This window comes from Drosophila subobscura, chromosome O, assembly GCF_008121235.1.
Source record: "Drosophila subobscura isolate 14011-0131.10 chromosome O, UCBerk_Dsub_1.0, whole genome shotgun sequence".
NCBI classification, from domain to species: domain Eukaryota; kingdom Metazoa; phylum Arthropoda; class Insecta; order Diptera; family Drosophilidae; genus Drosophila; species Drosophila subobscura.
Window position 1 is genome coordinate 14015297 of NC_048533.1, and position 27975 is coordinate 14043271.

The window sequence follows — 27975 nt, forward strand, 5'->3', positions numbered from 1 at the left end:
GGAACCCGGATTTCTCATTTTTGGGGGGTGGTGAATCAGGCAAGACCGTTTGCCGGGAAAAAGTCGCCAAAAAAACCCCCCCAATTATTGGGTTCTTGCAGAATCCCATGTTTTAAACGCTTTTAACTATTGCTATAGGCATTATGTGTGGCATTACGGCTAGCTATTTACAGTACTTGCTCGCTAAGAATAATTTAAGGCATATACAACATACGATTACGATTCTGATTCTCATTACAAATATGGCAAGCTCTTGCGCTACACTCCCCAACCCTCAGCCCTCTCATTCACCGCTCTCCTTGATGGGCATCAGTTGGCCCGTGTCGCCGTCCGTCTTGATCTCAATCACCTCCAGCTTCTCCACGCTCACTCGGGTGGTGCCCTGCTTCTGTTCCGCCGCCTTAGTGTCGCGCAGACTCTGCAGCTTGTCCTCCTGTTCCTGTTCCTGTTCCTGCTCCTCGCTGCCCTGCAGCAGCGCAGTTGGCTCCACATCAAAGTCTGCCTCTGGTTGCGGCGTGGAAGACACGACTATGGGTCTGAGCACAAACGATTGCTGCGTACCCTGAGTGCTGGTGGGGGACATGACAGTGGTCGGCGCCTGGTCGTATGTGTCGTAGGAGCCGCGCTCCGAAATGTCATCGATCTCGTCATCAATCAGCAGATTCCGCTCGGAGCTCTGCTCGTACACCTGGGCATTGATGCCGCTGCCATGCTTGGGCGATGGCTTGTGGTTCTTGGGCAGCGCCGGCGTGGATGGGGCCACCTCCACGGGCTTCTCTGCCTGCTCATTGGTCTTGCGCTGCTTCTCCTGACGCATCTTCTCCTCCATTTCCTGGAACTTCATGGCCAGATATCTGCAACCCAAACGGGAAAGTAATTAACTTTAATCTTTAAACTATAGCCCCTTTTCTTACTTGTCCACAATGGGTCCATTGTAGTCCTCGGGGAACTTCGGATTGAAGGGCAATATGTACTTGTAGAGGCGCTCGTTCAGCACATAAAGCTGTGCCGTTGTCGAGCATTTCACGTTGAACCACCAGTCGCAGGTGAGAGCAATCTGGGAAGGATTTAGAAGCGGAAAGCACATCGATATTCAGCTGACATAATTCTATATATTTATTTAACAATTAATAACTAAATGTGGGGGAGTGTGGGGGGTCTTTGTCTTTAGCTTTTCGTTGGTGCACGTGGGATTGTCGCTTCGTTCGAATTTAGTTGGAGTTGTTGTTCCTCCTGCGCCTTGTCTTGCGGTTACGCTTAATTTTTGTCTTGCCTCCCTTGACCTTCCGCTTGTACCTGCGGATAATCTTCTTGTTCGTGCCCGAGGTGGCTGTTGTGCCCGTACTGGTGGTGGATGCTGCCGTTGTTGTGTCGGTTGTAACCGGAGCAGCGGTTGTGTCGCCAGCAACAGGAGCCACCGTTGTCACTACGGCAGCCACTGTGGTGACTTCGGGTGCCACCGTAGTTACTACCACCAGGCACTCGGCATTGGTTGGGTCCAGAACGCAATTGATGCAGGCCGGATCTGTGGGATCAGCCGTACAGGTGACGGCTGCCCCGAATGGCAGATTTGCTATGCACAAGGCGGCTATGAGCGCACAGCCAAAGATTGTAGTTGTCTTCATCATCTTGATTGCTTGTGATGGCGAATGATAGTCTTTTCTTTCAAGACTTGATCTTTTATAGTCAAATTCGATTCGATTCGAAGCATTTGCCCCAATTTTGCGCAGTTTGCACAGCAGTTTGGGTGGGAATGTCTTCCTATTGCTAATTTATTAGAACTCGCATGTTGGGTCTAGTCTAGTTAACCAATTTGATACTCATCAGTGATGGCTCGATGGCCAAGAGTGCCTCTATGTTAGTATTGATACAGTTGATAGTACACAGCAATCTGCTGCCATCAATCCATAGCTAGAAATCCAAATGTCGAGCACACTTGGTTGTGTTTGCCCAAGCTTTTGTCTGGCATCATGCCTAAAACTGTGCCCTATTTCCATTAATGATATTGATTTTAATGAAATTATTGTGTGTATTAGTATCAAAATGGGCTCAGCCAAAGCTCAGATTCGATAATTTATCTTTTCGCCTCTGCCTCCGATTCTCGAAGAATAAATCTTGGAGTTGGGTTGGGCTTTTAGCATCATAAACGCGAAGATTGGAATGTTTTTAGCTTGAATGAAATCCCTAAAAGGGCTAAACCCGCAGCTATAAGCTTAAGTTCCTTTATGTTCCATAATTCGTTTATTTTGATATCAAAATCGATTCTAGATAGTTCCTCCCTGCTGCGCAACTCCTTGCCCAAACAGAATTCCTCTCCGAATTCCCATTTTTAGCTCCAATTAGCTTTGATTTCTCACCTGACTGAAGATGGTTCCATTGGGGCACAGAAAGGAGGCCTTGCCACCGTTGAGATCGCAGTAGTGCCACACCTGGCAGTTGGTTTCTGGATCGCCAAAGAATCCCTTGTAGCGTTGCTTGGTGCACTCGAAGCTGGTCTGTGGAATCACCGAATAGTTGGGATAATCAATGCCAGCGCGTCCAGTGCTCGGACCCGGATGTTTATCTGTAAGGAAAATATATTAATCCTCCTTGATTGGAAACTGGAATGAGAACTCACTTGGTCCCTTGTCCGCTGATGTGGCGGTTGCATGATCCTCTCCGCTGTCCGTGTTGTAGTCGTAGTCCTCGTGGGAGGCGCCGCTGTGCTTTGTCTCGTGATGCTGCGGCGGACTGGAGGCAATGGTCTGTGTCTGCTTGAGGTTCTGCAGAATGCGAATCAGCGTCTTGATCGAGTTGTCAATGTTGTCGGGTGTGAGGGTCTGCGGCAGATGATTGCTCGCCTGCAGCTTGTGCAGAATCTCGGCCAGCGAGGAGGTGCGTATGTCCGGCAGTTGGTCATCGTAGACCGCGGGATGTCCCTGAACAGCAGGCGTCAGTGGTGGTCGCTCGTGGGCGTACTTGTAGACGGGCTTCAGCTTGATGGGCGTCACAGTGGAAGGTTCTCTGCTGGGGGAGGGTGGAGGTGCCGGCGCCACCGCCTTATTGGCTTTGCTGGACACATAAACGTACTTGGGCGTGATCTCCACCGTGTGACTGGGCGTGGGCGCGGGCGTTGTCACATAAACGGGTCGCCTGGTGGCCTTGTAGGTGTGCACCGGCTGCAGCCGCAGCGTTGGCTGCTGCTTGTAGATCACCGCCGGTCGTGGCGTGGATATGTCGGGATGCCGCTGTAGGTTCGGTCCAGCTGGCTGGTGATCCGTGTGCGGTGCCGTTGTGGTTACCAGGATGTAGGCATGCTGCAGTTGAGGCGGCGCTGCCTGGGATGGCTCATGAGGATGCTGCAGCTGCTGCTGCTGTTCCTCGTCCAAGGATTGCCTGGGTCCGTCTATCAGGTAGTCTATGTATTGTGGCGGTGCTGGGGAACTATCAAGGGATTCAAAATGTTTTATTGATTTTTAGGGTATTTTGATTTAAACCAAAGTGTTTCGTGGATCCCGTAGTGGGATTGATTTCCCTCGGCATTTAGTATATGGAATTGGGTCTGGGATTTAGTTACTAAATTTGAGCATGATGTTTAGTTTTTATGAATTTCGCTCAGCGGTGTAAGTTTTGCACTTGATGGATGAGTGTATAAGCTTTCAATATTAATGACAAATAATGTTTTAATGTCCATTAGACTGTCGTAAATCCATTGCGAACGTATCATTATTATAGCAATAACCATGCAGAGATGCATAGATTCCTAAGTTGTCCCAATAGAATTGTCTCCAAGGGCTATTTGAACATTAAAATCTATGCCCCAAATGGGGAATCTATTTTCTTCCTTAATTTTAAAGCAAAGAAAATCATATTTTGTTTTAAAAGTAATTCAAATTATGGAAATTTTGCCAATTTAAGTTTTTCTGTAACTAAAAGGCTTTAAATTGAACATTTTAAATTGTCTCTAAAAAATATGCAATACAATTTACAACTTCTTTGAGCACAAAAACAGCAGCCAGATCGAGCCAAACATTACTCAACTTCGACCAAATGTATGCACAATTTGACGTATTGTTACCACTGTAACTTTTACAATTCTCTCACTTTCCACCTACGAGGTACATTTTGAGACCTTCATTTGTTGTCGTCCCATGACCATCTTGTTGACACTTACCCAAGCGGCGCTTCCTTAACGAACTCGTGATGGCGCGGCGGCTGGGATTGCGTTTGTGTCTCCGACAGCGACTGTTCGTTTACATGGGCCAAAAGGGCGCGCAGTGGAATGTGCAGCACCTGTTGACCAGCGGCCGTATCCGGACGCACATAAGGCGCATCGTACTTGTGTGGAGACTGCGACTGCGACTGTGTCTGGGTGTGGGTTAGCTGATTGGGATGCTGATGAGGAGTGTGTGGTGGCTGTGGTGGGTGTGGTTTCCCAGCTAATGTATTGCTTTGCGCTGGCCTAGCCGCATGAGGGAAGTCGTAGTGTTGTTGCTTTTGCTGCTGCAGCTGTTGTTGGTGTTGCTGATGTTTCTGGTGTTTCATGCGTTGTTGTAAGTAAAGCACATACTTCTCCTGGGGCGTCATGTGTCCCTGACTCTGTTGTGGATGATGCTGATGATGATTCGGATGATGCTGATTGGGATGCGAGGGCGATGGTGGTGCCATGTTGAAGTAACTCTCGTACTTGCTCACATGTCCGCCGTATGCGTTCGATTTTTGATGGATTATCAGTGCGGTTTTCGTGGCGGGTAATGAGGATTGAGCTGGACCTGAACCTGCACCAGCAGCAGCAGCGTCGCCGCCAGCTACGTCAGCTGTGGATGGGCCAGCTGCCTCGCTGTAGACACCATAGCCAATGCTGTGAATGGTTCATGCAAAAAGCGTTATGTTTCGATGGGGTTTGAGTGTTGTTGTCATTGTGGATTGTTTGGGTGGTTGTAAGAATGTTTTCCCCCCACCCCCTGCTACACGCTAGCAGACAAATTTTTGAGTTGCGCCCGACGGCTATTTATGACATGAATTTGCCATTTCGACAATTACTACAAGAACATAAGGAAGCTCATCGAACGGATGCCACTGTGTGTGCAGTGATGCCTCCACTGTTGCTCCCTCCACTGTTGCCCATGGGCAAGCGCCTCTTGCGGTACATCGAACTGCAATTGGGGAGGCCTCTCCCCCGGCCCCCGATCTTGCGACACACGAAGATGCCAGAGAATGGAGAGGCTGCTGCTTGCCCAGTGGATTGAGTCATTGCATTTAATGCAATTGATTTTTCTGCCCAAGGGCCCTGCACATTTGCAACGTTTCGTCTCGTCTATTGTGGCCACAATAATGCCACAGTCCGAGAGCCACTCCACAATTTGCTGGTGAAATGAGAGCATGGAGAGAGAGCACGAAGAATGGAAAGTAAAGGGAATGCAGAAAGCAGCAAGGTGACGTCTCTATCTCCATCCCTTTCTAGCGCTTGTTTTTCAGTGCGTGGGGAACTTATTAGTTCCCACCACAGCGGACAACGGCGCCTTGTTGGTAAATTCACCTTTTTACAGTTTTTGGCTGCCTGTTAGTGTATCTCTTCGGTGTGTTTGGCCTCTGCGGGCATGTTTCCATTGACATGATTCGGTTATGGTGACTGACGACATGCGCCCCCCTACACCCCGCCTCACCAAAAATTGGCAACACTTTTAATTGGTATTCTACATGCAATTGCAATCGCAAACTGCTGCAGCTCGAAGCATGATGAACATGCATCTCACGAGACATGTTCAGGGAGGGGGAGCTGGCAGGGCGTGGCTGTGAGAACAGCGCCTCAGATAATGAGATAATGCAAGCAGTGCAGCTCAAACTTACACTTTTGGCTGCCTTGTGGCCGAACACTTTCACACAGTGTCGATAGACTCTTTGACTAATAAATCGTACCTTGGTGGTGGTGGTTGTTGCTCCTCCTCTGGTTGCTGTTGTTGCTGCTGCTGCTGCTGCTGCTCCTCGGCAGATTGCTGCTCCGCTGAGGCAACTGCCGCTGCATAATCCGCAACGATTTGTGTTTGATGGGAATTTTTATGTGGCGGCGTCGCATCTTCGTAGACAATTTCTGGCTTGTTGTTGTTGTAATTGATGGTATTGCCATTATGCTGCTGCTGCTGCTGATCATTGCTGCTCACTGGCGTATAAATAATGGGTACAAACTGTCCCGGCAATGTGTTCTGCGCTGTAAATGGTGTTAAATTGATTTTTGATTGTTTGGCCCGCTGTCGTTGATGGTACTGCGGCGATACCAGCTCGTATTGCGTAGGATACTGGAGCTGCTGCTGCTGCTCCTTTTGTGCTGGCAGTGGCGGAAAATGCTGCACCGTCTTGTGCTGTGTGTAAATTATGAATTTCATGATTATTTCTGCGCTTATTTATGGCAATCAAAAGTAGACAACAGACAACAGAGACGGAGACGAGACTTGCCTTGTGCGTTGGGTTCAATGGCTTGTAGGCTATAAAAGTGGCGCCCGAATCCGTCAAATGCTCCTTGCCCTGGCCAGGTGGCGGATGAGGAGGATGTCCATGGGCATGTGCATGTGGATGCTGATGGCTGCCTATGGCCAGTGTATGATACACCTCGCCTGCACCCGACTGATAGTGCGACGCATGATGATGGTGGGGCTGAGGATGATGCAGTTGCTGCTTCTGGTGCTGCTGCTGCTGCTGTGGCATGTAAGCCAGCGGCACGGGTATGCGTCCCACAGAGGGCGCCTGCAGCTGTGCCCCGCCAGCGGACGCTGAATGCTTTGCGGCATATTGCTGATTGATGGGCAACTCTGGTGCCGGCAGATAGAAGGCCATGTAGGGTATCAGGCGACGACTGCGCTCCGAGGCGCTCAGCTGTGAGTCAGCCAGCAGGCCGCTGCTGTTGCCGCGACTGTTCCGCTTGCCATTGTCGGGAATGGGACCGGCAGGTCCTTGGGGTGCTGTCGCTTGGGTAAAAGGCAGAAGGCAGGCTGCTGCAAGGGAAAAGGGGTGCAATTTTTAGTAAAGGAAATAATTATTTTCTGTGCACTCTTCGAGTTCTGAACAAAATTATTTCATTTCTACAATTAAGATTAAATTTGAGAAGCGTATTTTCTTGTGTAAATCGATTGATCTTATTCTACTTGCATATGTATGAAAGAATCCCTTAAGTTAAAGCAGTGAGAGAACTGCAAGCAGTGTGAGCTCTCGCTTACTGCTTGGTAGCAGCAGAGCGGCAGCATAACCCGCAGAATTTTGTCACAAAAAGTTAGTACAGAGGCTGAGAACCGTGTAAACGGCTACCAATTTGAATTTATGCTTTATCTCGCGTTTCTATCTCGCATAATGTACGACCATAAGAAAAGACGATCAAAAGAAAGACATAAAGACGCAGCAAAGTGGACAGAGAAACTCCCGTTTCCTTTCGTTGCTTCCATTTTCAGAGAGATAGAAAGAGAGCGCGCGAGCTTTGCTGAGAGAGCAACGGAATGCTATAAGTAAGAGAGAGTCTGTGCTTTGCATGGGAGGAGGCGCAGCTTGTAGATCAATAGATAAAATGTCAACTGAACTGCGGTTAGGAAACTCTTTGATTTGACTTGTATATGTCTGCATCTGTCCATGTTTCAGTTTCGGTCGAGCATTTAATGTTCCTTTTCTTTGAGTTTATTTACCGAATGAACCAATTTCGCAACTCTAAGAGCGTCACATTTGACAGCTCCTTCAAGGCTTCCTCTGCTGAACATTACATTCAATCAAAGTTGTCTCCTAGAACACTCTGCCAACAGGAAGTCTGTAGGTAAAACTGAAATTTCTATTAGTTAGTAGTCGTGTCTGGAACTGGCGCCAAATTCATTGTGTTCACAGTTTGTTTGAGCAAAGTTTTCTTTTCTATTTTATTTTTGTGTTCGTCTCAAACCCCCCCCACACACCACCCATACGTTTGTAATTTTGTCAAAATTTCTGGACGGGAATAGTAGGAATTATTTCGTCAGCCCAATAACAATTTACACCAATTCAAATTAAGAAGTTTGTGAAATCAACCAACGCGAAGGTAAATATGCCAGCCTTAGGGTAGCTAAAGACAGTTAAAAACCCTGCACCCTGCATTCCCCGACAGTTGGTCAAATTATTTTCCCGCATCATGTCAAAATTCAATACCACCTTGAGCGGTCGCCAGTTGAGTGCCCGCACCTCGGATGTCGATGCCTTGGCCCAGCGCGGCTACAATGTGGGCCACAAGATTGGCGAGGGCTCCTATGCCACTGTCATCACCGCCGGCTACTTGGATGACGCTGGGCGTGGCGTCAGTCTGGCCTGCAAGATCATCGACAAGGCCCGCGCACCCACCGACTTTGTGAACAAGTTCTTTCCGCGCGAGCTGGACATTCTGACGAAGATCGATCATCCGAACATTATACAGATCCACAGCATACTGCAGCGCGGGCCGAAGATCTTCATCTTTATGCGTTTCGCTGAGAACGGGGATCTGCTGTCGCACATCAAGAAGCACGGCCCCATCGACGAGAAGCAGTCGAAGATTTGGTTCCTGCAAATGGCCAAGGCACTGCGCTATCTGCACGACATCGACATTGCACATCGGGATCTCAAGTGCGAGAACATTCTGCTGTCGAAGCGTCTGAACATCAAGCTGGCGGACTTTGGCTTTGCTCGCTACTGCCGCGACGATTGCGGCCTCGAGCTGAAGTCGAACACGTACTGCGGCTCGGCGGCGTATGCCGCACCCGAAGTGGTCTCCGGACGGCCCTACGATCCCAAGATGGCCGATGCCTGGTCTCTGGGCGTCATTCTGTTCATCATGATGAACGCCAAGATGCCCTTCGATGACAGCAATCTGTCCAAGCTGCTGGAGGATCAACGCGGTCGCAAGTTTGCCTTCCGTCGCAAGCTGCAGGACAGCATCACGGCGCCAGCAAAGGCCACCGTTTCGGTGCTGCTGGAGCCGGAGTCGGCTGCTCGCTGGAATCTGCGTGAGATTCTCAGGTGCGCCTGGCTGCTCGGCGTTGACGATAAGCCCGAGACAGCCTGTACCTAAGGAGGTTGGATCGCGCCTGCGACCCTCAAGAGCTTGCGTGTTGATTTCACAGATGGAAAGTTTATTAGCTTGAAATTTTTTGGTTATTTATCCGATCAGCTCATCATATCTATACCCAGCCCTTGGTTATCCTTCTCCAAAATGTAATAATGTCGAATAATAGTCCAGTAAATCAATTCACTCTCTCTCTCTCTCTCTCTCTCTCTCTCTCTCTCTCTTTGTCGCTGCTGCTTTGACTTTTACTCGCTTTGGAAATTGTGCAATCGATGCCCCAGTCCCCCACAATTAAGAGAGACCCCAAGCAAACCCAACGAAGCCTAACCACACAGCACTGTCATAAGCCGCGCAATCGTACGAGGGATACCAGCAAAAACGAAAAAAAAAACAACCAAAACCTATTATAAAATAGTATTAAGTAAATTTTCAAGCAAATTTTGCTTGCATCTTTCTCTCCGTACTCGTATCGCGTCGTGGTTTATTGTGTGCATTGTCTGCCACACTCCTGCTGCTGGGGTTGGGGCTGTGCTTAGTCAGCCACGACGCCACCAAAAACAGCAGCAAAGTAATAGACAGGCGGGGGACAACGCTGAGACAGTGTAAAGAGAAAGACGGCAGGCAGACGGTGGGCATGCAGGAACTTTTGCTTTGTTTTGCCTTTGGGTAATTGGTTTGACAACAATTCAATAATTTTGCTCACAAAAGCTGTAGAAATGTTAAATTATATTTTATTGAAAATATAACGCATTTAGGAATAAGCAATATACATAACCATAGCACTTGTATTAAGCGGCTGATCTCTGCTGCTACTGCATTCTATGTAATTTGTCTGTTGGTTGCTGCCAATTCTCTTTTGCGACACTCTCTTTAGTTCTGCTGCTGCTGTTCTGTTCTGCTGCTCCTCTTTTTCTGCTATTGCTCTGCAGCTGCTGCTGTTCCCATCTGCTCCTGTTATTGGTCTCTGCTACTGCTATTGCTGCTGCTGATCTTCTGCTATTGCTCTCCTTGTGTTGTTTCTCTCCTTCGGCTGCTGCCCTCCTTCTGCTGCTGCCCTCCTTTTGCTGTTGCTCTTCTTCTTCTGCTGCTATTATTCTGCTGCTCCTCTGCTTCTGCTACTGTTCTATTCATCTGCTGAACAACTGATGTTATTGTTGCTTTTCCTGTTCTATTGTTTTGGCTGTTCCATTCTGCTGCTGTTAATCGTCTGCTGCTGCTGATATTCTGTCGCTGTTACTGGGTCTCTGCCGCTGTTATTCTTCTCTTGTTGCTGTTATTACTCTCTTATTGATTAACCCTTTGCTAACACATGGCCTGCAGCTAAAAGTCGAAGAATCTTTTGAAAAACATTTAAGACTGTATTATTAATATTTTCACTGGATGTTTGAGTGCCCGTTTTTGCAATTATTTATACCAAAATACCCAAAACTCAAATGTAGCGTCGAATATGAATTATAATATGATTTGATTTCAGTTTTGTGTGGCCCCGCCTCACTCCTCCGATTCGTGTCCTGCCCGTCCATTGCCTCGTTGCATGTGTTGCAAGCTGCAGACTGTAGGCTGCCATGGCGACCAGCAACAATCTCTCTCTAGACTTTGAGAGTCAGGCCACGACTGTGGGGACAACGACGACAGTCGCACACAATAAGTGTCCGAAAGTACGGGTCCAAATCAGAGCTGTGGGGCAGATAATTTGCATTGCATGTGGAGCGTGGGTGGGGGCGGTGCTGGCTGGAGCTTAAGTGGCAACTTGGATGCTGGGGAAGGCACTTTGCATGTGACATGTGTGTGTGTGAGAGAGAGAGAGAGAGAGAGACGCTGGGGAGTAAGTCCAAAGCAAAGTTTTGCCTTTATTTTGTATCTATCGAAATGGTTAGATGCTGCCTCCACCTCAACTTGGGTTCGTTTGTTCGTTTAGTTTGTCGTTTTCTTTATTGTCAATATGTTTTCATTTTACGACTCTTTTTCATGGGTTTCTGCCTCTGCCTGTGCACCCAGGAGAGATCTGTGCACAGGTGCACCTGCGTCCTCCGCATCCTTATGCGGATCCGTATGCGTATGCGTATGCATATCCGTAATGCAATTTTGCATTAATTAATATAAGTTGTCTGTGGCACGGACCATCATCCATGGTCTCGTATGGCCGTGCCTGCGGGCCACTAAAATGTTTTGTGATGGCTCATCTGCCATCTGGATGTGGCTGCTGCAGCTCCTGCTGCTGCTGCTGCTGCTGCTGCTGCTGCTGCTCCTGCTCCTGCTCCTGCTGCTGCTGCTGCTGCATCCAGTTTCAGTTCTCGAGAGGCGTCTCCACTCTACCATGCCGTACGGAATTAATTTTGTGGCAACGTGTCGGATTTATGATGCCTCTTTCTGTGCGAGTGTGTTGCAGCCATAACTAGAGCTTATTGGAGCTGCCTGCCTTTTGGCCTGGCCTCTTGGGTTTCACTTAGTTTCGGTTTTTGGTTAAATCCTTTTTGGAAAAAGGTTGAAATTATTATAGGAAATATTTGAATACCCTTTTTGATGAGGAAAGTAATATTTCTTAAATATCACACGCTAGAAAATGTCAGAGTCTACCATCTCTAGTGCCCGATCAGCTATCTCTTTCTACCTTGCATGTGCTCGAAGTGCAAGCCGCTCTCTTTGCAAGTCGCTCTCTTAAAATGGCGCGCCGACTGGCTCTCTCGCCTGCTCTGCTTGCGCGTGCAGCACAAACAGTTAGAAGATGATCAGCAAAAGAGAACAGCAACGTATAAGCTCGTCTCTTAAGCAAAGCAAATATTTCTTCTAATTCGACTCAGTTGTTAAATGTTGAATTGGAAGTACTTCGCCCATCAGCAATTGGCTACAATCGTTTAATTTCTTTATAATTATTATCACACATGCAGTTCCCCATGTAAACCACTGCTTCTGGCAGGGTATCATCTCTCTCCTCCTCTCCTTTCTTCTTTGTGTTTGCCTTTGAGTTTTGTTTGCTCTCCCAAAACGAATGCCAAATCCGTGTCTAAGCAGCCAAAAATGCAAATTGAATTGCCAATTGCCAGTCGATGTGTTGTGTTTGTTTGTGTTTTAATAATATAATTAATTTGCGGTTGCCAAGGGAGTGAAAAAAGAAAAAGAAACCAATCGGGTCTGCTGTGGTTTTTGCCTGCTGCAATTAAGATTTGTCAGCCGTTGCCCAATGCATTATTTTTCTCACGCAAACAGCAGCGCTGTGGGAGTTGGAGTTGGAGGAGGAAGTGCCACGCCTAAATGAACTTGTCATGGACACAACAGAGGAGGCCGCACCCCGACTGTGATTTCAATTACAATATAAACAGGGGGAGGGAGGGAGGCAGAGAGGGTGTGAATCAGAGAGAGTGCAGTGCAGAAAATGTTGAAAATGCAATTAGGCGGCCGCTAAAACAAATAAACGCAGAAACAAAAGTTTTGAGAATGATTTCTGATGGTGCAGGAGGAGCAGCAGCAGTCAGGAGCCAGTGGGCCTGGAGCCAGTGGATTCCTCTCTCCCGCTGCTGCAAGCTGCCGTGAATTTTTAGCCAGTTGGCCAGTTGTCAGTTGGTTTATGGCCAAAAACACATTAAGCGAACCGCATAAAAACATTTTAGCCGCCGCCGGGTGTGCTCCCATTCCCCCCACTCGCGAATCCACTCGAATTTCTGGCTCATTTGGAGACTGCATTCCAAAAATGTGCGTGTCCTCCCCCCTAGATACAATTTCTGGCTAACAGATAGCAGATACACAGATACGCGGATATGCAGATACCGATACGGATACGGCTACGGATAGCGATGATCAGGCCATATTTGCCAAACACTTTTGCATGTATTTTGCATAAAATTTGCAAATGATTTTTGCTGAGCTCTGAGCGCTTCTTATTTTGTGCAATTTTGATGCCGATTTGCCAGTTCGGAGAGTGGAGAGAGAGAGGAGTTGCTGCCAGACATGGTGCACGTCCTGCCCCTGCAGCCAAAAATTTCACGCTTTTTTGACATTTCTGGCGCATAATTTGATTAGATTTTGATGCGACGTGGAAATTGTTTTGGCCAGCTGGGGGAGCGACTACAATGGGGGGACTGGACTGGACTGTTGGCTGTTGGATTGTTTTCTAATTTGATTTGATTTCCAGTGGGGGCGGCGTGTGTGCGCTGCAAATGCAATTAAATGCAAATTTATTGCGTAAATATTTACTTGAGCGTGAATGAATTTTAATTTTGTCATTCCCCATTTGCCACTGCCATTTCCCCCCTGCTTAACCATTTTCTAGTTGCTGTTTGGTTGGCAAATGTTGTGCCTGAGGTTAGCGCACGACGACGGGAACGCTAACTGATTGTCCACTCTCCCCGCGACTCCGAATTATAATCAGAGCTCGCGCCTTTGGCCATTTATGGAGCAAATTGTCTGAGGCACAAGTCACCATATAAACCATACACTCTCTGCCATCGATCAGGCTGGCTGCCAGCCACGGACATTAGCCATTCAAGCTCTTTGGGCCAAGAAGTCAAACCCAAATTACTAGCTTCGGCTGGAGACTACAACTTGGACTCCGTCTTGCGACTTGCCTTCACTTTATTGTGCGCGTCCGACTCTGGCCATGGGACAAATTATAGAGCCCGTAAAATGCACACAGCTACGTTTTTTCGGGTGGTCCCCCCCGTTTGGTATTAGCCAACTAAAGTGCGAACTAAATTGTTACTTTATATGCTGTATTTTTGTTGGTTGTGTGAGCGAATTTCGGGCATCTTTCCAGCGCCTGCATCCAGGCAACTTTGATTGCATTTTATGCCTCATTTCCACACACTCGCACGCAAATTGTAATAAAAGTTTAATAACATTTTGAACTGCTTAAACTGTGTCGAAACTTGAAGCTGCTGGTTGCTGGGGTTATTACTATTTGGTGCACAGGAAGCTGCAAATTTCCTTTGAGAGTTTTGCTATGAATTGTAATACTTGAAAAGTACAAGCGTAAAGCATCATTTGATTATTACTACCATCGAAATTATGTCCACGCATTTACCAACAACAAATAAAGAAAAGTCTCACTGGGATGGAGCGAGCGGAAATGAAAGAGCAAGAGAAAGAGAAGAGAGTAATGGAAAGGTGTCCTCCTCTCGCTCGTTGCATGCCAGACATGAAAGCTCTCCTGTTACTTGCTAAGCTACTCTGTGAGAGGGAAGGGGAAAGAGTGCCTGCGTGTACTTTTTGAGTACCAGGAATAATCAGTTGGGTAATTGTCGAAAAATGTACGAATATTTCCAACAAATTCGGAAAGAGAGTTTTCTTCTATTGAAATAATTTCACAAGAACATTTCTAGCATAGCTTTCTAGCTTTTGTGCATTTATTTCGCTTTTAGCTGCCACTTCAAGCTGTTTTTTTTTTTTTTTTTTTTTAAACGCTTTTAATTTGAGATTCTTAATAAATGTTTCGCAGACTGATTTTATGTGAGTTTTTTCCAATTCGTATAATAAAATAAAGATCAAAATCAGTTGCCAAGTAGGTGAAAGGCACATTGCAGAATCGATCTAGAATAAGGTTGTTAAATTCATTTTATTTCACACCAGTGCGCTGCTCACGCCCAAGTCCTCACTTTTAAGTCCATTGTTTCGCTTTGAGACTGACCTTTAAGCTGGCTGGCATTCCAGCCAATCGCTGAGAACTCACTGGCAAATCATATATCAAAAAGGTAGATCGCAGATCGAAGAGCAAACATCCGTCTTGAGAGGGGATTGGACTGGTACAGGCTTGGACAACCGACTGTCGCGCGTGGCGTTTTGCCATTACAAATTTGTATTAAAATAATACTGAAATGTGCGACTTTGTTTGTTGTTTGTTATTTTCCACGTTTTCCGCTCGTCGTCGGACGACGACAATTGCAACAGAAAAGCACAAAAGTGAATGGGTTTGGTGATTCGCCTTGCAAATGTCGCAATCTTTGGCACAAACAAACCACACAAAAAAATACGAATAAACATTGGCATGGCCCCTCCTGTGGCTCCTTTTTGGCCGCAATCAAACTGCGTTCATCAAAGTCACAATCACGCTGACGCTGGTGTGGCACGTTGTCAAACTGAGTAAAACCTGGGCAGGAATTAGCTGCCAATTGAACAGCAGAGAGCCAAGAGCCAAAAAGTGAGCGATCACAGCCCGGACCCAGCAGACTCCTTCACAGTCGAAATATTTCACTGGCCAGCGATCCATGGAAATGTTTTAGCTGGTAATTGTTATCATTGGTCCGATCGGATCCGCAGACCGATCCGTTAATTGTATGGAAACGATGGCAACAAAAGTTATACTTTAAGCTGAGAAAAATTTGCATGCAGTTGCATCTCATTATGGGCATTTCACGGCCAGCTTGGCAGAGGAAAAGTGCTTCCAAAAATGCCTACAAAAACAGCTTCCGCGTTGGTAAATGTTTCCGTTTTTGTGTTGGATTTTGTTACTTAATTGTTAATTTATTTACAGTTTTTATTTGAAATATTTTTCTATTGATTTGAAGCCAGTTTTTGGTAGCTAAAAGCTGAAAGTTCATAAATATTTAAGAGCTGGTGGGTGGATTATTGTCTTGAACTGAAATTAGAATATTTCACTGCCCAAATAAAGATTTAATGCGCAGATTAAAGCGACTTTTAACAGTCTGATTTAAGTGTTAACGACTTTAACAGTCTGATTTTCATGCTAACGCCCTGTCCGATTTTAACAGTCTGCTTTTAGCATTTACATTTTTAACAGTCTGATTTTAACATGAACGACTTTAACAGTCTGCACCAGCTTTAAGCTGCTGTTAATGCAAATCTTTCGACCGATTGAATCTTTATGTTTTACGTGGTAGCCATACCATTTGGTTGTATATTTTCTCTATTTCAAGTTGGTTTACCTTTGGTGAATGCCAAAATTTGTGGCCACTACTTGTTTGTTATGTCAACAAACAACATCTTTGATCTGTAATGAGCTACGTGTAATGAATGGGAGTAACATTTTGTAGTTGATGATGGGAACGACGCGCCAGGAAGGCTGTGAAATCTATGCATTATTTATTTGTTATTAAAATAATTTATATGAGCTGCCTGAGTGTAGTTTTCTGCCTTCACATGAGTGTGTTTTTGCGTGCAATTCTACATTTTTTTTTCAAACAGTTTTTGTTCTTTTTATTAGATTTTATTTGCTTCTTCGCTGACGCTTGCCTTGCCTTTTCCAGCACATCCGCCATGGGGTTAGGGCTTAGATTGGGAGTTGGCTAAGGCTTGTACTCTGTGTTCTGCACTTAATTCAAATTATAACCAACATTCAAAAGTCGAACCGAACAGTCCCTAAGTTCTGCCATAAAATGGCAGGTTAAACATAATTCCACTGTAAATCAATTACATACCACCCACAAGAAGTCGTAAATTTATGCCGACAGCAAGTCGTATGACTCTTTTTTGGGGTAAATTGATCCATTTGTGGGAATTTTGTAACAATCCCCCTAATGACTCACCAAAAATTGAACGAATTTTGTCTCACACAGTCGCCGCCGGTGCTGCTGCCGTTTGCTTGACCCCAGCCGTACCGTTCCACATTCCACCGTTCCCCGGGTTGCCTTTGGGGTGTATGTTGCACGACTTGTGTGGTGGCGGCGCTTGATCCTGACCTGCCTTTGATCCCGAGTAATTTATGAAGGCTTTTCCGCGAAACAATCGAAAGAGTTGCCACCAGAAACCATTAAGATATCTTTTATATGCAATGTTTTGCCATTGAAAAATGATTACGCAAATTAAAAGTAATTTATTTGTGCATGCAATAGAGTAAAAGCCACAGCAAATGGCCCGCAACAGATTTTTATCACTTCGCAGCGAGAGAGTCGAGTCTCTTGGCGCTCAGCCGAGCAAAACAAATTTCAATATAATTCATTTAGTGCAACGGAGGCCTACAAATGGTTATAGTAAGAGTGGAAAAAAAACATTGCATAAATTAAAACAATTTGGTTTTAGTCTTTTTTATGACTTCAAATCGATTGATCCGTAAGAGATCGCCGCTGGAGATTGGTGCGCGGCAAGGTCGGGCCAGCTGCTGCTTGCCTGACTGATGGCTGCTAAATGTGGTTCAGCGGCGCTGAAAGACAGATCCGCTAGCAGTTCCACAGAACTCTAAGTATGAGAAACAGAATTGTGGTTGCCCGCAGTCTGTCTGTCCGAATCGATGATTTGTGGCGGTGCAGAAAAACGTGGCGGAAATCGGTTGACGGAGGTTAAAGTCAGTCCCCCCGGAGCACACGAGTACATGGCGAGGCCGATCACTAGCCCTGGCAATTAGTCCCAACCCACAGACAGAATTAATCGCTAACTACTAGAATTAGTTTGCCTTTGTGTTGCTCAGTGAAAATCGGAAAAAAAAAGGTAAAGTTAGTTTCTGGTTAATTAGACCGTCAGAGTCACGTTTCCCTGTCCTGCTTGGGGCTTGGACTTGATCGCTGACTAATGAAATCTATAACTAATATGCTGCCACTCGAAGGCGAAGGCGAAGGCAAAGGCAAAGCCTGTTGATAATGTCATAATTTGTGGCACGAACATGAAAGCGTGCGGCAACAGAAAAGGTAAACAAACATTGATGCTTGATTATTGCTTGTAAAACAGCAAACAAAAAACAACGGAAAAGGGAACCGAATGGATTCGTAACTCTTGTAACGTTTGACCTTAAGACACTCCGTTGATGATTGGAAAGACGGACATGCCGTGGTCTAGTCTTTGATTCTAATTTTAGTACCAGTTTAAAATGGTTTCTGGGCGTGTTTTTAGTGAATTGTTTTACCAAGTACTTTATGGTGTAATGAGTGAACCTTGAAGCAGTTTCATCAGCGAATATTCTTAGTTCTTGTACAACTTTTATAATTTTTTATAATATTTTATAAGTTTTTATAAGTTCCCCCAAGTTCATTTGAAAGAAAAATCCCCTCAAAATTCGAAAAAGTACCTCATCTGCTCATCTACGAAACTAATAAACAAATTGCTTGGACATTGAATTCGTAGCGTCAGGGCCAAAGCAGGAAGCGATTAGTGCAATGACTATCACAATGCGGCGGGGTTTCCCCTGCACAGACACTGTGGAACAAGTTTTTGTTGCAGTTAAGCATTTGATTGAAGATTTTTAAGTATATTTTTGTAGCTTTAAAGAGCAAGGCACAGAATAAATCAGTAAATTTATGTACATATATTCTGAGATCATCACCGAACATCAGTTCTGCTTTGCACTGCAATTCAGAAGAGAAATTAGAGAAAGAAAAAGAGAGAGAGTTGGCAAAAGCCGTTGCAGGGGCAATCGTTATGAAATCATATTAGCTCATTTTGCATAATTCTTATTGAATGTGTTTGAGGGATGAATTCGATGTTTAAGTGTAAACAAGACTTGAAAGAGAGCGCTTACACCTCCTTGCATAGTTTTATTTTGGGCAAAGCGACAATGAAGAGCGCGTAGGCAAGAGCGTAGCCAAAGCAATGAAAAGCTTAAGAGCTGCAGCAACTGATGCGTCATGTCGTACGGTAGATCGATTCTAGTTGATGCGCAGTAAGAAAGCTCGAAGAAACAGAGAGCAAATCAGAAACTCATCTCTCTCTGCCAAGGGGGAGAGTGTCACTCATACATGAAACCTGTAGGGCAGAAGGAGATAGCTAAGTTCAAGGCTAGGATTGCAAAGCTTTCCGTTTCTTTTCGGAGGTGCGTGCGTGAGCTTTCTAACACGTTCATCACAGCATCTGAATATATTTTCTCACTTTTCGTAAATGTGCAGCTCATAAAAACATTTTACCATAAATATCTACTCCTACTTGAAAATATATAATAATTTTAGCAAAAACTACTTAATTTGCTGTCTAGTGTCATAAACACTAACATTAATTCTTAGTGCGTGTTTTTTGTTGTCTTCCTAAACTGCAAATTGATGAACCCAAAAAGCTCCCACCAACTGCGTGCGCTCTGACCCAAAACGGTCAAGGGCGGGGTCAATTTGGAGAGAGAAAAAAGTGCCTTTTGACCATCACTAAGACACTAATATTATGCTTTATGGAAAAACTGTAAAACTTCCTCACGAACAATGCGGGGGGAGGGAAGGAGAATTCAGACACAAAGACGTGAGCTTAAAAGGCAATTTCCTACCGCCTCAAAGGCAAAAAGTTTGACAATTTTTGTTTTGTTTTTTAGTGCCTGGTAATTCGAAGCATTTTAATTAATTGCAGTTGCATTTTGTTTAAGTTTTAAGCGTGGAACTATTTTTGGAGCGGCGTTCTTGGACGTGGTAAATTAATGGGCTTTAGAGCAGATCAGAAGCCGCGTCGAATGGCGAGTTAATTGTTTGTTGTTCGAGATCTTGTTGGCGGACTTTCGAGATTGTGGGTTGGTGGCTCATGCCAAGCGATGGCCGTTTTTAGGAGCCAATTTATTGGCTTTCAGTCTCCGCCGATAGGTGTCAACAAACTTGTTTGAATGTTGTCTGCGACTCCTTTTTTGGCTATTTTAGAACACAAGATTTATGGCCAGCCACCCAGTAAAATGTTGCCTCATCTAGTTGCAACAATAGCCACAACCTCTGTACATAATAATTAGCCTAGTCCAAGCGACGACCTTCAGATTTTGGCAATTAGCAAAATTATTTTTGATAACTATGCAGGGTCTGGGACTGGACTGGCTTCGGGTCGGGTTTTAATTGTTGTTAATTTATGTAAATGTGCTTAGCCCTTCCAATCCAGTGGAGTTCATTGCAAACTCATTTTATTAATTACGGGTTAACATTTCCTCAAGGGAAATGTCTACACAAAGAAAGACAGAGAGCGGGAGAGAGAGAGGAGAGCCCCAGGCCTCAAGTCAATGGGGGCAGATTGAGCTTTGATTTTTGCTTTGAATGGGGGCAGATGAGCTTTGATTTTGGCTTTGAATGGGGTTAACATTAATGAATCCGCCTCCTGCAGTGCTTGGGTAAAAGTCACTATAAATTATCACCCTCTAAACACAAGATTAACCTTGACTGGCGACGAGTAGGAGTAGCTTCGAGTCGTGGTTGATTAGCGCCCACTAGGAGTAGTTTCCACAACGCGTATCTCCGAGCATCGTGGTTGACAAATGAGCAACATTAACAAATTAGTGACAATCAAAGATTAATTGCAGCCGCTGATTGTGCAGGTGGTCGGTCAGATTGTCGTGGTTGCCTTTCAGTTATCGGAAACGCAGTCATTATGTTAATCCAGATCCATATCACATTTGTTCTACTTTGGCAGCAGTCCGCACCACTCTGACAGGTTGACAACGAAATCAAAATATTGGCCAATTTGGAGTTCGTTTATGCACTGCGAACAGTTGGCGTGTTTCCGATTCGTGCAATATTTGCGTGGAGGCCATGATGGACATGTCCAAACGGAAAATGTAATCTAAAATTGTAACACTTTGGCAATGCCTGGAAATCGGGTCAGCTCTTTGATTTGGTTTTCCTGCGCTGTCTGTCCAAGATGAAGAGAGAGAATGAATGTCTCAATGAATCATACAACACAGAGTGTAAATTTGTATGTTTCTACGTTTGTTTCTCTTTAAAATTATAGAAAACATATGAAGAATTTTCGCACATGTTATGATCGTGTTATTTTGAAACTTTTGAGTTTTTTTGATCTATTATGACACCTGCTGTGTGCGCAGACACTCTGGTTACGAGTGCTGCTGCAACTCCACAATCTTCAGCTTGTTTCATTTTAAAATTGCATTCGAACATTTACATTTAGAGTGCAATCAACTATCCTGGCCAAAAGTATTTAAACTATGTATGAAAGGAAATTCCGCCATTTGATTGAGTCGAGTTCACATAGCATTTCCACTCCTCATCCTCTCATCTGGCAATCCCAGACAATTACGCGAACATTAATTGAATGCCGACTTTCCATCGATTAAGCGCAGTCCCCGCAGTTCGCAGCGCAAGTCGCAGTCCGAAATTGAGTGCCAGTTCGAAACGCATTCGCAATCCCAGTTCGAATCGCAGTCCGAATCCCAATCCCAGTTCGAACCGCATCACTGATGATGTGCTTATTGTAAGAAACTTTATTTGCAATGCTCGTAAAGCACAAAACAATTTCTGTTATGCATTATGTGCAATCAATTGCTGCTGCAGCCGGTGGCTCAGCTCTCTGCTATGCTCCGCTCTCTGATCTGCTCCTCTCTCTGATCTGCTCCTCTCTCTGATCTGCTCCTCTGCGCTGCTCCTCTCTCTGCTCTGCTCGTCTATCTGCTCTGCTCTTCTCTCTGCCTTGCGCCTCAGCGCTGCTCCTCTGCTCTGCTCCTCTCTCTGCTTTGCGCCTCAGCGCTGCTCCTCTGCTGTGCTCCTCTCTCTGCTCTGCTCCTCTCTCTGCTCCGTTAGCTTTGGTTGGCTCGCGACTTGCTTTGGTTGTCCTGTCCTTATTTGACAGCTGCCAAGATTTGGCCTGTGCTTTGGCTTTGCTAATCCTAGGAATTTGATCTATGCAGGTGATGGAACATTTGTTTTGCTTTGAATTCAACACGCGCCTCCCGCTTGCATCCAAAACTTTCACTGTGGTCCCCCCCATGATACATTTATCACTCGCTCGCGCGCTCAAAATTAGGCCATTAATTAACAGAAAAAAAAAGTGCCTGACACTTCTTGGCATATAAACTGCAACAGCAGCAAGATAAACAGCGCCAACAATGCCCAAATTATGTCACGCTGTCAACTGTCGTCATGGCACATGAAAAATTGTAGCTTGAGAGGGAGATGAAGGGGAGAGCGAGAGCGAGAGAGAGGAGAGGGTGGGTTACGCACGAGCCCGTCATCATTGCACTGTAAGTGTATCCAACAATTTCTGGAGCGCTCTCCGCGCTCAGTTACAACAATGATGTGATGCCCTGCCATAACAATAACCACAATGGAATGCCTCTTACCAAATGCGGCATTTTGTTTTTGGGGTTTACACATCATACGCTCCCCTGCCGCCCTGCCACCCTCCCCCGCCTGCCGAGCCCTCTGCTCCACTTGCTCGCTTTTAATAATCACGAAAAATCTCTGGTCTCATGTGTTGACATTTCCTTTTAAGACTTTATTTGGAGCCCACAAGGCAAGAGGCTCGTGTAGTTGGCCAAAAAAGAGGCAGCGTGGCAGCTGCTTAAATAATAACAAAATGCGTGTAATAACCGAGAAAAATATTCACACAGTTTTACACCTCGGCAACAGCGCAACTGTTTGCTGGTGTTTTGGTTGCAGCTTTTTATTATTTTTCTATTTTTTTGTTGTAGTAATTTTCATGCTGGTACTCCTCATACTCGTAGGCGCCAGCAGCGCCCAGGCATCTGCTCATTCATGCAGTTTTGTGGCTTTTGCTTTTAGCCCAGTTTTTGGTTTTCCGTTTGGCAATTGTGGACTTGAGGCTTGAGAAGGGGGCTTCTGCCTAGGAGGGCGTGTGTTTGTCTTTTTGGTCATAAACGCTGGCAAAGATTGCAATCTTCAGCTGGCAGCGATTGTAACTGAAACCTCGCTGGAGTGTGTAAATTAGTGCGAGTTGCCAGTCAGGGAACATTTAAAATTAATAATGCCAAAGATTTGTAGCACAAAAATTACCGATAAATCCATGTTCCCACAGCCAAAAGTCTTACCCAGCTAAGCCCATTCCACTCCCCTCTTGTTTTAATTTATAACCTAAAACAACACGTTCATTGTGCGCTTACCTGCTTAATTCTTGTGCGCTTAAAATCTCATAAACACTAATTTTCATGTTAAAAAACATTTTTTGCTGGCTGTTTTATCGCAACTGGTTTTTTGGCAACAAAAAGTTGCCACCAAGAATGTGCGATTTCTGACATGTCTTACTAGCATTTAAAAAGGTTAATCAATTTATTAAAAAGCAGCTGTACTTAAGCCACTATCGAGATAAAAATTCATTCAATATTCACTTGCTTGAGTGCTTGTCGTTTGCGTAATTTTAGTTGAATTAATTTTGTGCAGCAAAATTTACTTTTTTCGCGGCACTTCCACTTTGATTTTAGTTGCAGTGAAGCGTTTTTTTATGGGTCAACAATTCTCTTAGTACAATTCTCTTAGCAATGGAAAAGCCACGCTTGTATTCCCTCTTTAATGCTCAGAAGAATTTATAAATGCATGAAAAGACATCATCATTAAGTAAACATTATTTTTTATCGATTGCGATGACAATTACAGCGGCCTTTTGTCAGTTGTAAAACGATTAACAATCCATTTAAAAGCAAATCAATTGAAGTTCAGCTTCGTGTAGCCTTCTTCTCCTTCTTTTGGGACTTTTATTCAATTGATTTGTTTATGGCCTTCATTACTCAAGTATTTTGCATTACACAAACGGAGTTTGTCCCTAATTTGCGTTACGCCTTTCTGTTGTACATAAATAAAGAAAATAATGAAAATAGACTCAGCCAGGCGTTGGATTTTCCCCTTGGAATATTTTGGTTTCTCTTCAGTTGAATTTTGTGCTGATTATAATTATAAAACATGGCCGCTTCTTTTGTTCATTAATTAGAGAGCAAAAACAAAATGAGTTTTGACTGCCTTTCGAGACAAAGTCTTGATTTTGTTTATATATTAATTTAATTACCCAAAAGGCAATTCTGTGCAGCGGTTTTGGCCAAAGAGAATAGCAATATTTGGCTGTCTATTAGCGAAGGCGTTGAACAAGGCGCTGGCTGTGGGCTGTAGCCAGTTTTTGGCTCCAAAAATAAGAAATTTAAATTTGTCTTCCCAGAGACACTTGACTGGTGGCCGGCCCGCTCCTCGGACAAGTTGATAACTACAACTATTTGGGCTTGGGATTGTGTAAATTTGCCAAAGGCCACTAAACAATCAAATGCATTGGGTGAAAAGTGGATGAAAGAAGGAGGAAAAAGCCTCTAAAGAGCAGGGAAAAAGCGGCAGAAAACGCGGGGAAAAGGCAGCTTGAAGACCGGGCAAATCTCAACGAGAAATGCAAATGTAAATGCATACAAAAAAAACTTGCCAAGGTAATTGAAACGAAAGCAAAACTGTGGGCTGGAACTGGCACTTGTATCGGCACCGGCACCTCTGAGGAAAGTGTTTTGCAACCAGCTGCACGGACACTGGACTCTCGCCTGGACATCGCGTAATTGCATAAAAGTCCGCAGGCTGGGGACTAAGACTTGTGGCAACTTTTACATGCAAATGCAAAATTTGTCTTTAATTAAATTGGATTATTGCGGCAAGCCAGCAGCAGGAAGCGACGTGAAGTGAAGTGAAGGTGAAGTGCGTTGGTTGTGTGGAAAATCCAAGCCAAAAGCAACATTGAACTTGGCTAAATCGACTGCGTAAATGTTGTGCAACGAGTTTATGGATTGCAACATCTCTGTGGCTGTTGCAAATCCTGTTATTGGTCAAGGCGCACCACAATAATTGGGTTAAAATGCATTTAGGGAACGAAAAGTACGTGTCACGTCCGGGCAACCACAGCAAGTACAAATAATGGCCAAATCGGGCAACCACGAAAGTGTTTTGTGTGGCACAACTAGATCATGCCCCACCGCCGCCGCCGCACTGGCTGCTTTCTATTTATTCCATTTGGACATCATCTTATTATGTCAATTATCCCCAAGCGCTAATGGAGCACACGTACGGGGCTGACCCGCCGCTGATCGGTGAAATGGAAAACGAGAAATTCACGCTGGAATCATTTCAAAGTCATTGACACGAGCCACCGGCCAGCCGGCCCGACACAGTGGCTGCCACAACGGAACTTACGGCCAACGTATGTTTAGCTTTAAATTGTATTTCTTTCTTTTTCGGCAAACATTTTACTTTTTCTTTGGACTCCCCCTAACTGCAGCACGCTGCCCCCCCTCTCTCTCTCTCTGTGGAAAATCTCGTTTTCGTTTGAGTGCTGGCTGGGGCTTATTCGTAATGTATTCATGGCACATCCCGTGGCAAAGTTTCGCGCTGCCAAACAGATTTATGGAGCCTCAAATGTTGCCTGTCGGACTGCTGCAACTGTTTCGGGCCCGCCACACTTTTTGGCCCCACTTTTTGGCCATAAACCAACGCCGAAAGTTGACAAAAAGCTGCCAGCAAATATTATGTAAAATGGTGAAGGTTTTCCATGCCGGCAATTAGGCAACTTAACCCGAACCTTTCTTGTGTGTCTTTTTTTGGGTGTTAAATGAATGACTGCGCGTTGACAGTAATTGGTTTTAGGGTCTCGGTTTGGTTTTGCTTTTGGGCATTAGGTAAGCTTTGTCTTGTGTCATTTTTTTCGGAAGTTATTAAAGTAATTTGCGCGAGGAAGTGCCACTGCCAGTGCCATCGCCATCCCTTTTTACATTGCATTGCATTCCGACTCATCTGCCAAATCTCCCACGAAGTCAGTGCCAGACAATTGCACACATTCCTCTCCTACCATTTCCAATTGCGCTGGGAAATTGCATTTTCCCCACCAATGCAAATGCCTGGCACTCGAACTGGAGCACGTTTACCTCGGCCAGGCATCCACTCTGCCACTCGTGCACCACCTACACAAACAATTCAACCAACCAAGCATCCATCCCTCGGTCGGGTCAGCGTCCAGTTTAGATATCCATTTCGCGTTGTAATGCGCTTGCAGCGATGGCCGATGAATGCCGTCGATACTGGATGCTGATGATAATCATTTTTAAGCCATTCCCCAGCAATGCGACAAGGCTCTGTGTCGCCCGAACAGTGGGCAAATACAGCAAGAGGATTGAGTGGAGTCAAGAGAGAGCTAATTATTTTTGCACATGCGGCAGACTTTGAGTTTTGCATCAGTAAATCAATATTTTCATAACGCTTATAAAAATAAGTCAAGTCCGGCTCAATTTTTATTGATTTCAAAAATAATTCTCTTTGATTAGTAAAAGTTTTCAATGACATTCAATCACTTGAAACTCCTCTTTGTTACAAGTTTTCAGTGACAGTCAATCCCTCGAACGTAATAGGATGATTTTGAGACAAAGTTAAAGCTGAACTTAAGGGATATTCAGGGTATTCATGTACGCTTGTAGCATAAAAATTCCTTTTATCAGCGAAACTGGAGTCAAACATCAATGTGCACGACATGTACAGTGTTTTGTGCAATTCTCAGGCATTCTCTTTTGCAGCATTCGCTTGTGCGTGTCGAAAATCGAGCAAATGCAAGCAGTTGGGTGCCAGAACGTGGCTCACCTTTGATTGAAAGTGTAGCTCGTGGCTAAAGGTACATAATACTCGGAAGGATAGTCTCCACTCCGCTCATGATGATTACAACTTTAGTCAAAAATCGTATAAAAAATATTAAATGTGAAGAGTGCTATGGGCATTCCATATCCTGCCCACTGTGCGGCTTAGCCGGCACACAACTGACGCAAGAGAGGAGCGATAGAGGGGAGTAGGAGGACTACGAGAGAGAGCGAGGACGGACGTCATTTGCAAACCGCGACCGGAACGGAACGGAACGGATACTCCGCGCATACTTTCGCCTGCCTCCGCGATACACAAAAATAAACGCAACTTTGCGCACGTATTTGGGATTTGGGATGTTATCGCATCCAAAAGGTATTTAAACATCATTTTCATATTGTCAAATGCCAGCGACGGCTGCTGCTCGGGCAAGGGCCAAATGGACGGTCAAAGCCAGCCGCAGGGCCAATGGCTGCTGACATTTTCCGTAGACCAACGCGAGACTGCTGCAGATTTGCGTGGGGGGGAGGAAGGAGGAACATATTTGGATGATTGCATAATTTCTAATATTTCGATGGCAAAGCACAGAGCGAACGACGACAACATTTTTGAGTGCCAGTCGGCAGTTGTGGCTTGCAGTTGGTGTTGGCTGAGAATCGACGACCTTGCTCCCGTTCAGTCACCCAACAATCCAACAATCAGCAGAGGGGAAAAAACCAACAGCAAAACATGGAAACTGGTTCCGTTCGATTCTAACTAACTTGGTTAACGCGACTAAAACGGGGGGAGCTTAGCTTAGCTAATGGTTGGGGGATATGCAATGCACTTACCAAATGCCAGAGGCAGCAGCCAAAAGCTCCATCTTCCGAATCCACTGGGAATCCACATGCTCATTTTTGAAGTCTCTTTTTGTTTTTGTCTCGTATTCCTGTTTGCTTCGAAAAACCTATAGAACCATATTTGTGGAACAACTGAAAGTATTTATCATCAGCCCATAAAAATGAAATTAATTTATAGACTTTGTCTTGACCAAAAAGAAAAGAAAAAAAAGAAATGTAGCTGTCGCCGTCATTCGATCTTTGTGTTTAACATATTTCAAATGTATAAAAAGTTCTACACAGAGAAAAAAGAAGAGAATGTCTTCGAAATAAATAAAAGAATGTCTCTCCTCTCGGTTGTAATTTGATGAGACAATCATTTGCCGTCAAGTTTTTCTTTGCTGGGTGAAATCTCGCAGCATGATAGCTAAAGCCTCTATTAACATCGATTTCTTAGCCAAAGATTTTGTTTTGTTTTGTTTTCTTCACATTTTCACCCTCGTTTTAACACCTCAAAGATTTACACCAAATGGCTGGTCGGGGTCTCTCTTTTGGTGTGGTTGTTAAAGCAAATTGGGGCATAAATCTAAATACTTTTGAAAGGGTCATTTGTTTTGTTGTGCATGTTAAGCAGAACAGGTCACAATATTTGTTCTACATAAACTCTTTGCACATAAATTCCACATTTATTTGGTTTTTGTTTTCTTTTACACAATATGCAAATTTGTTTGTATTATAAGAATTATAAACGTTTTCTGTGTGTGGTGCAAAAACTTTCACATATCGGATATATTTTGTGTGGGGAAATGCCCAACGGCAGCTCATAATTTTATGAAAAATATATTTCTATGACATGTAACTGCATTTTGTGGGCAGACAGACAAGACAACAAACGAACCGAAAGCGAAACCCAGACGACGACGAAGGCGGTGATAGAGAGCGGCGTTCACGGCGCACGCGCAACGTTCCAATT

General features: G+C 44.8%; 3 protein-coding genes across 4 annotated transcripts in view; 2 read left to right on the plus strand and 1 right to left on the minus strand.

Moving 5' to 3' along the window:
* LOC117896266 overlaps nt 1-27975 on the plus strand; it is a 64924-nt gene that overhangs the window by 6340 nt on the left and 30609 nt on the right. The gene's annotated exons all lie outside the window — the stretch shown is intronic.
* LOC117896267 (transcription factor SPT20 homolog) lies at nt 135-27942 on the minus strand. 2 transcript variants are annotated; one of them, XM_034804458.1, is made up of 9 exons: nt 27901-27942; nt 27015-27155; nt 6433-6968; nt 5899-6338; nt 4154-4840; nt 2618-3423; nt 2358-2563; nt 915-1057; nt 135-854 (listed from the first exon to the last, which is right to left on the minus strand). In XM_034804458.1, the coding sequence occupies exons 2-9, from the start codon at nt 27076-27078 to the stop codon at nt 284-286; spliced, it is 3453 nt and encodes a 1150-aa protein (XP_034660349.1). In that variant the 5' UTR covers nt 27079-27155; nt 27901-27942; the 3' UTR covers nt 135-283. The 2 variants fall into 2 exon arrangements, with proteins under 2 accessions (XP_034660349.1, XP_034660350.1); XM_034804459.1 differs by lacking the exon at nt 4154-4840 and having other exon boundaries at nt 27901-27938.
* On the plus strand, nt 7836-9204 carry LOC117896268 (testis-specific serine/threonine-protein kinase 1). The gene is made up of 2 exons (XM_034804460.1): nt 7836-8026; nt 8093-9204. Exon 2 carries the CDS (start codon nt 8117-8119, stop codon nt 9026-9028), a length of 912 nt encoding a protein of 303 aa, XP_034660351.1. The 5' UTR covers nt 7836-8026; nt 8093-8116; the 3' UTR covers nt 9029-9204.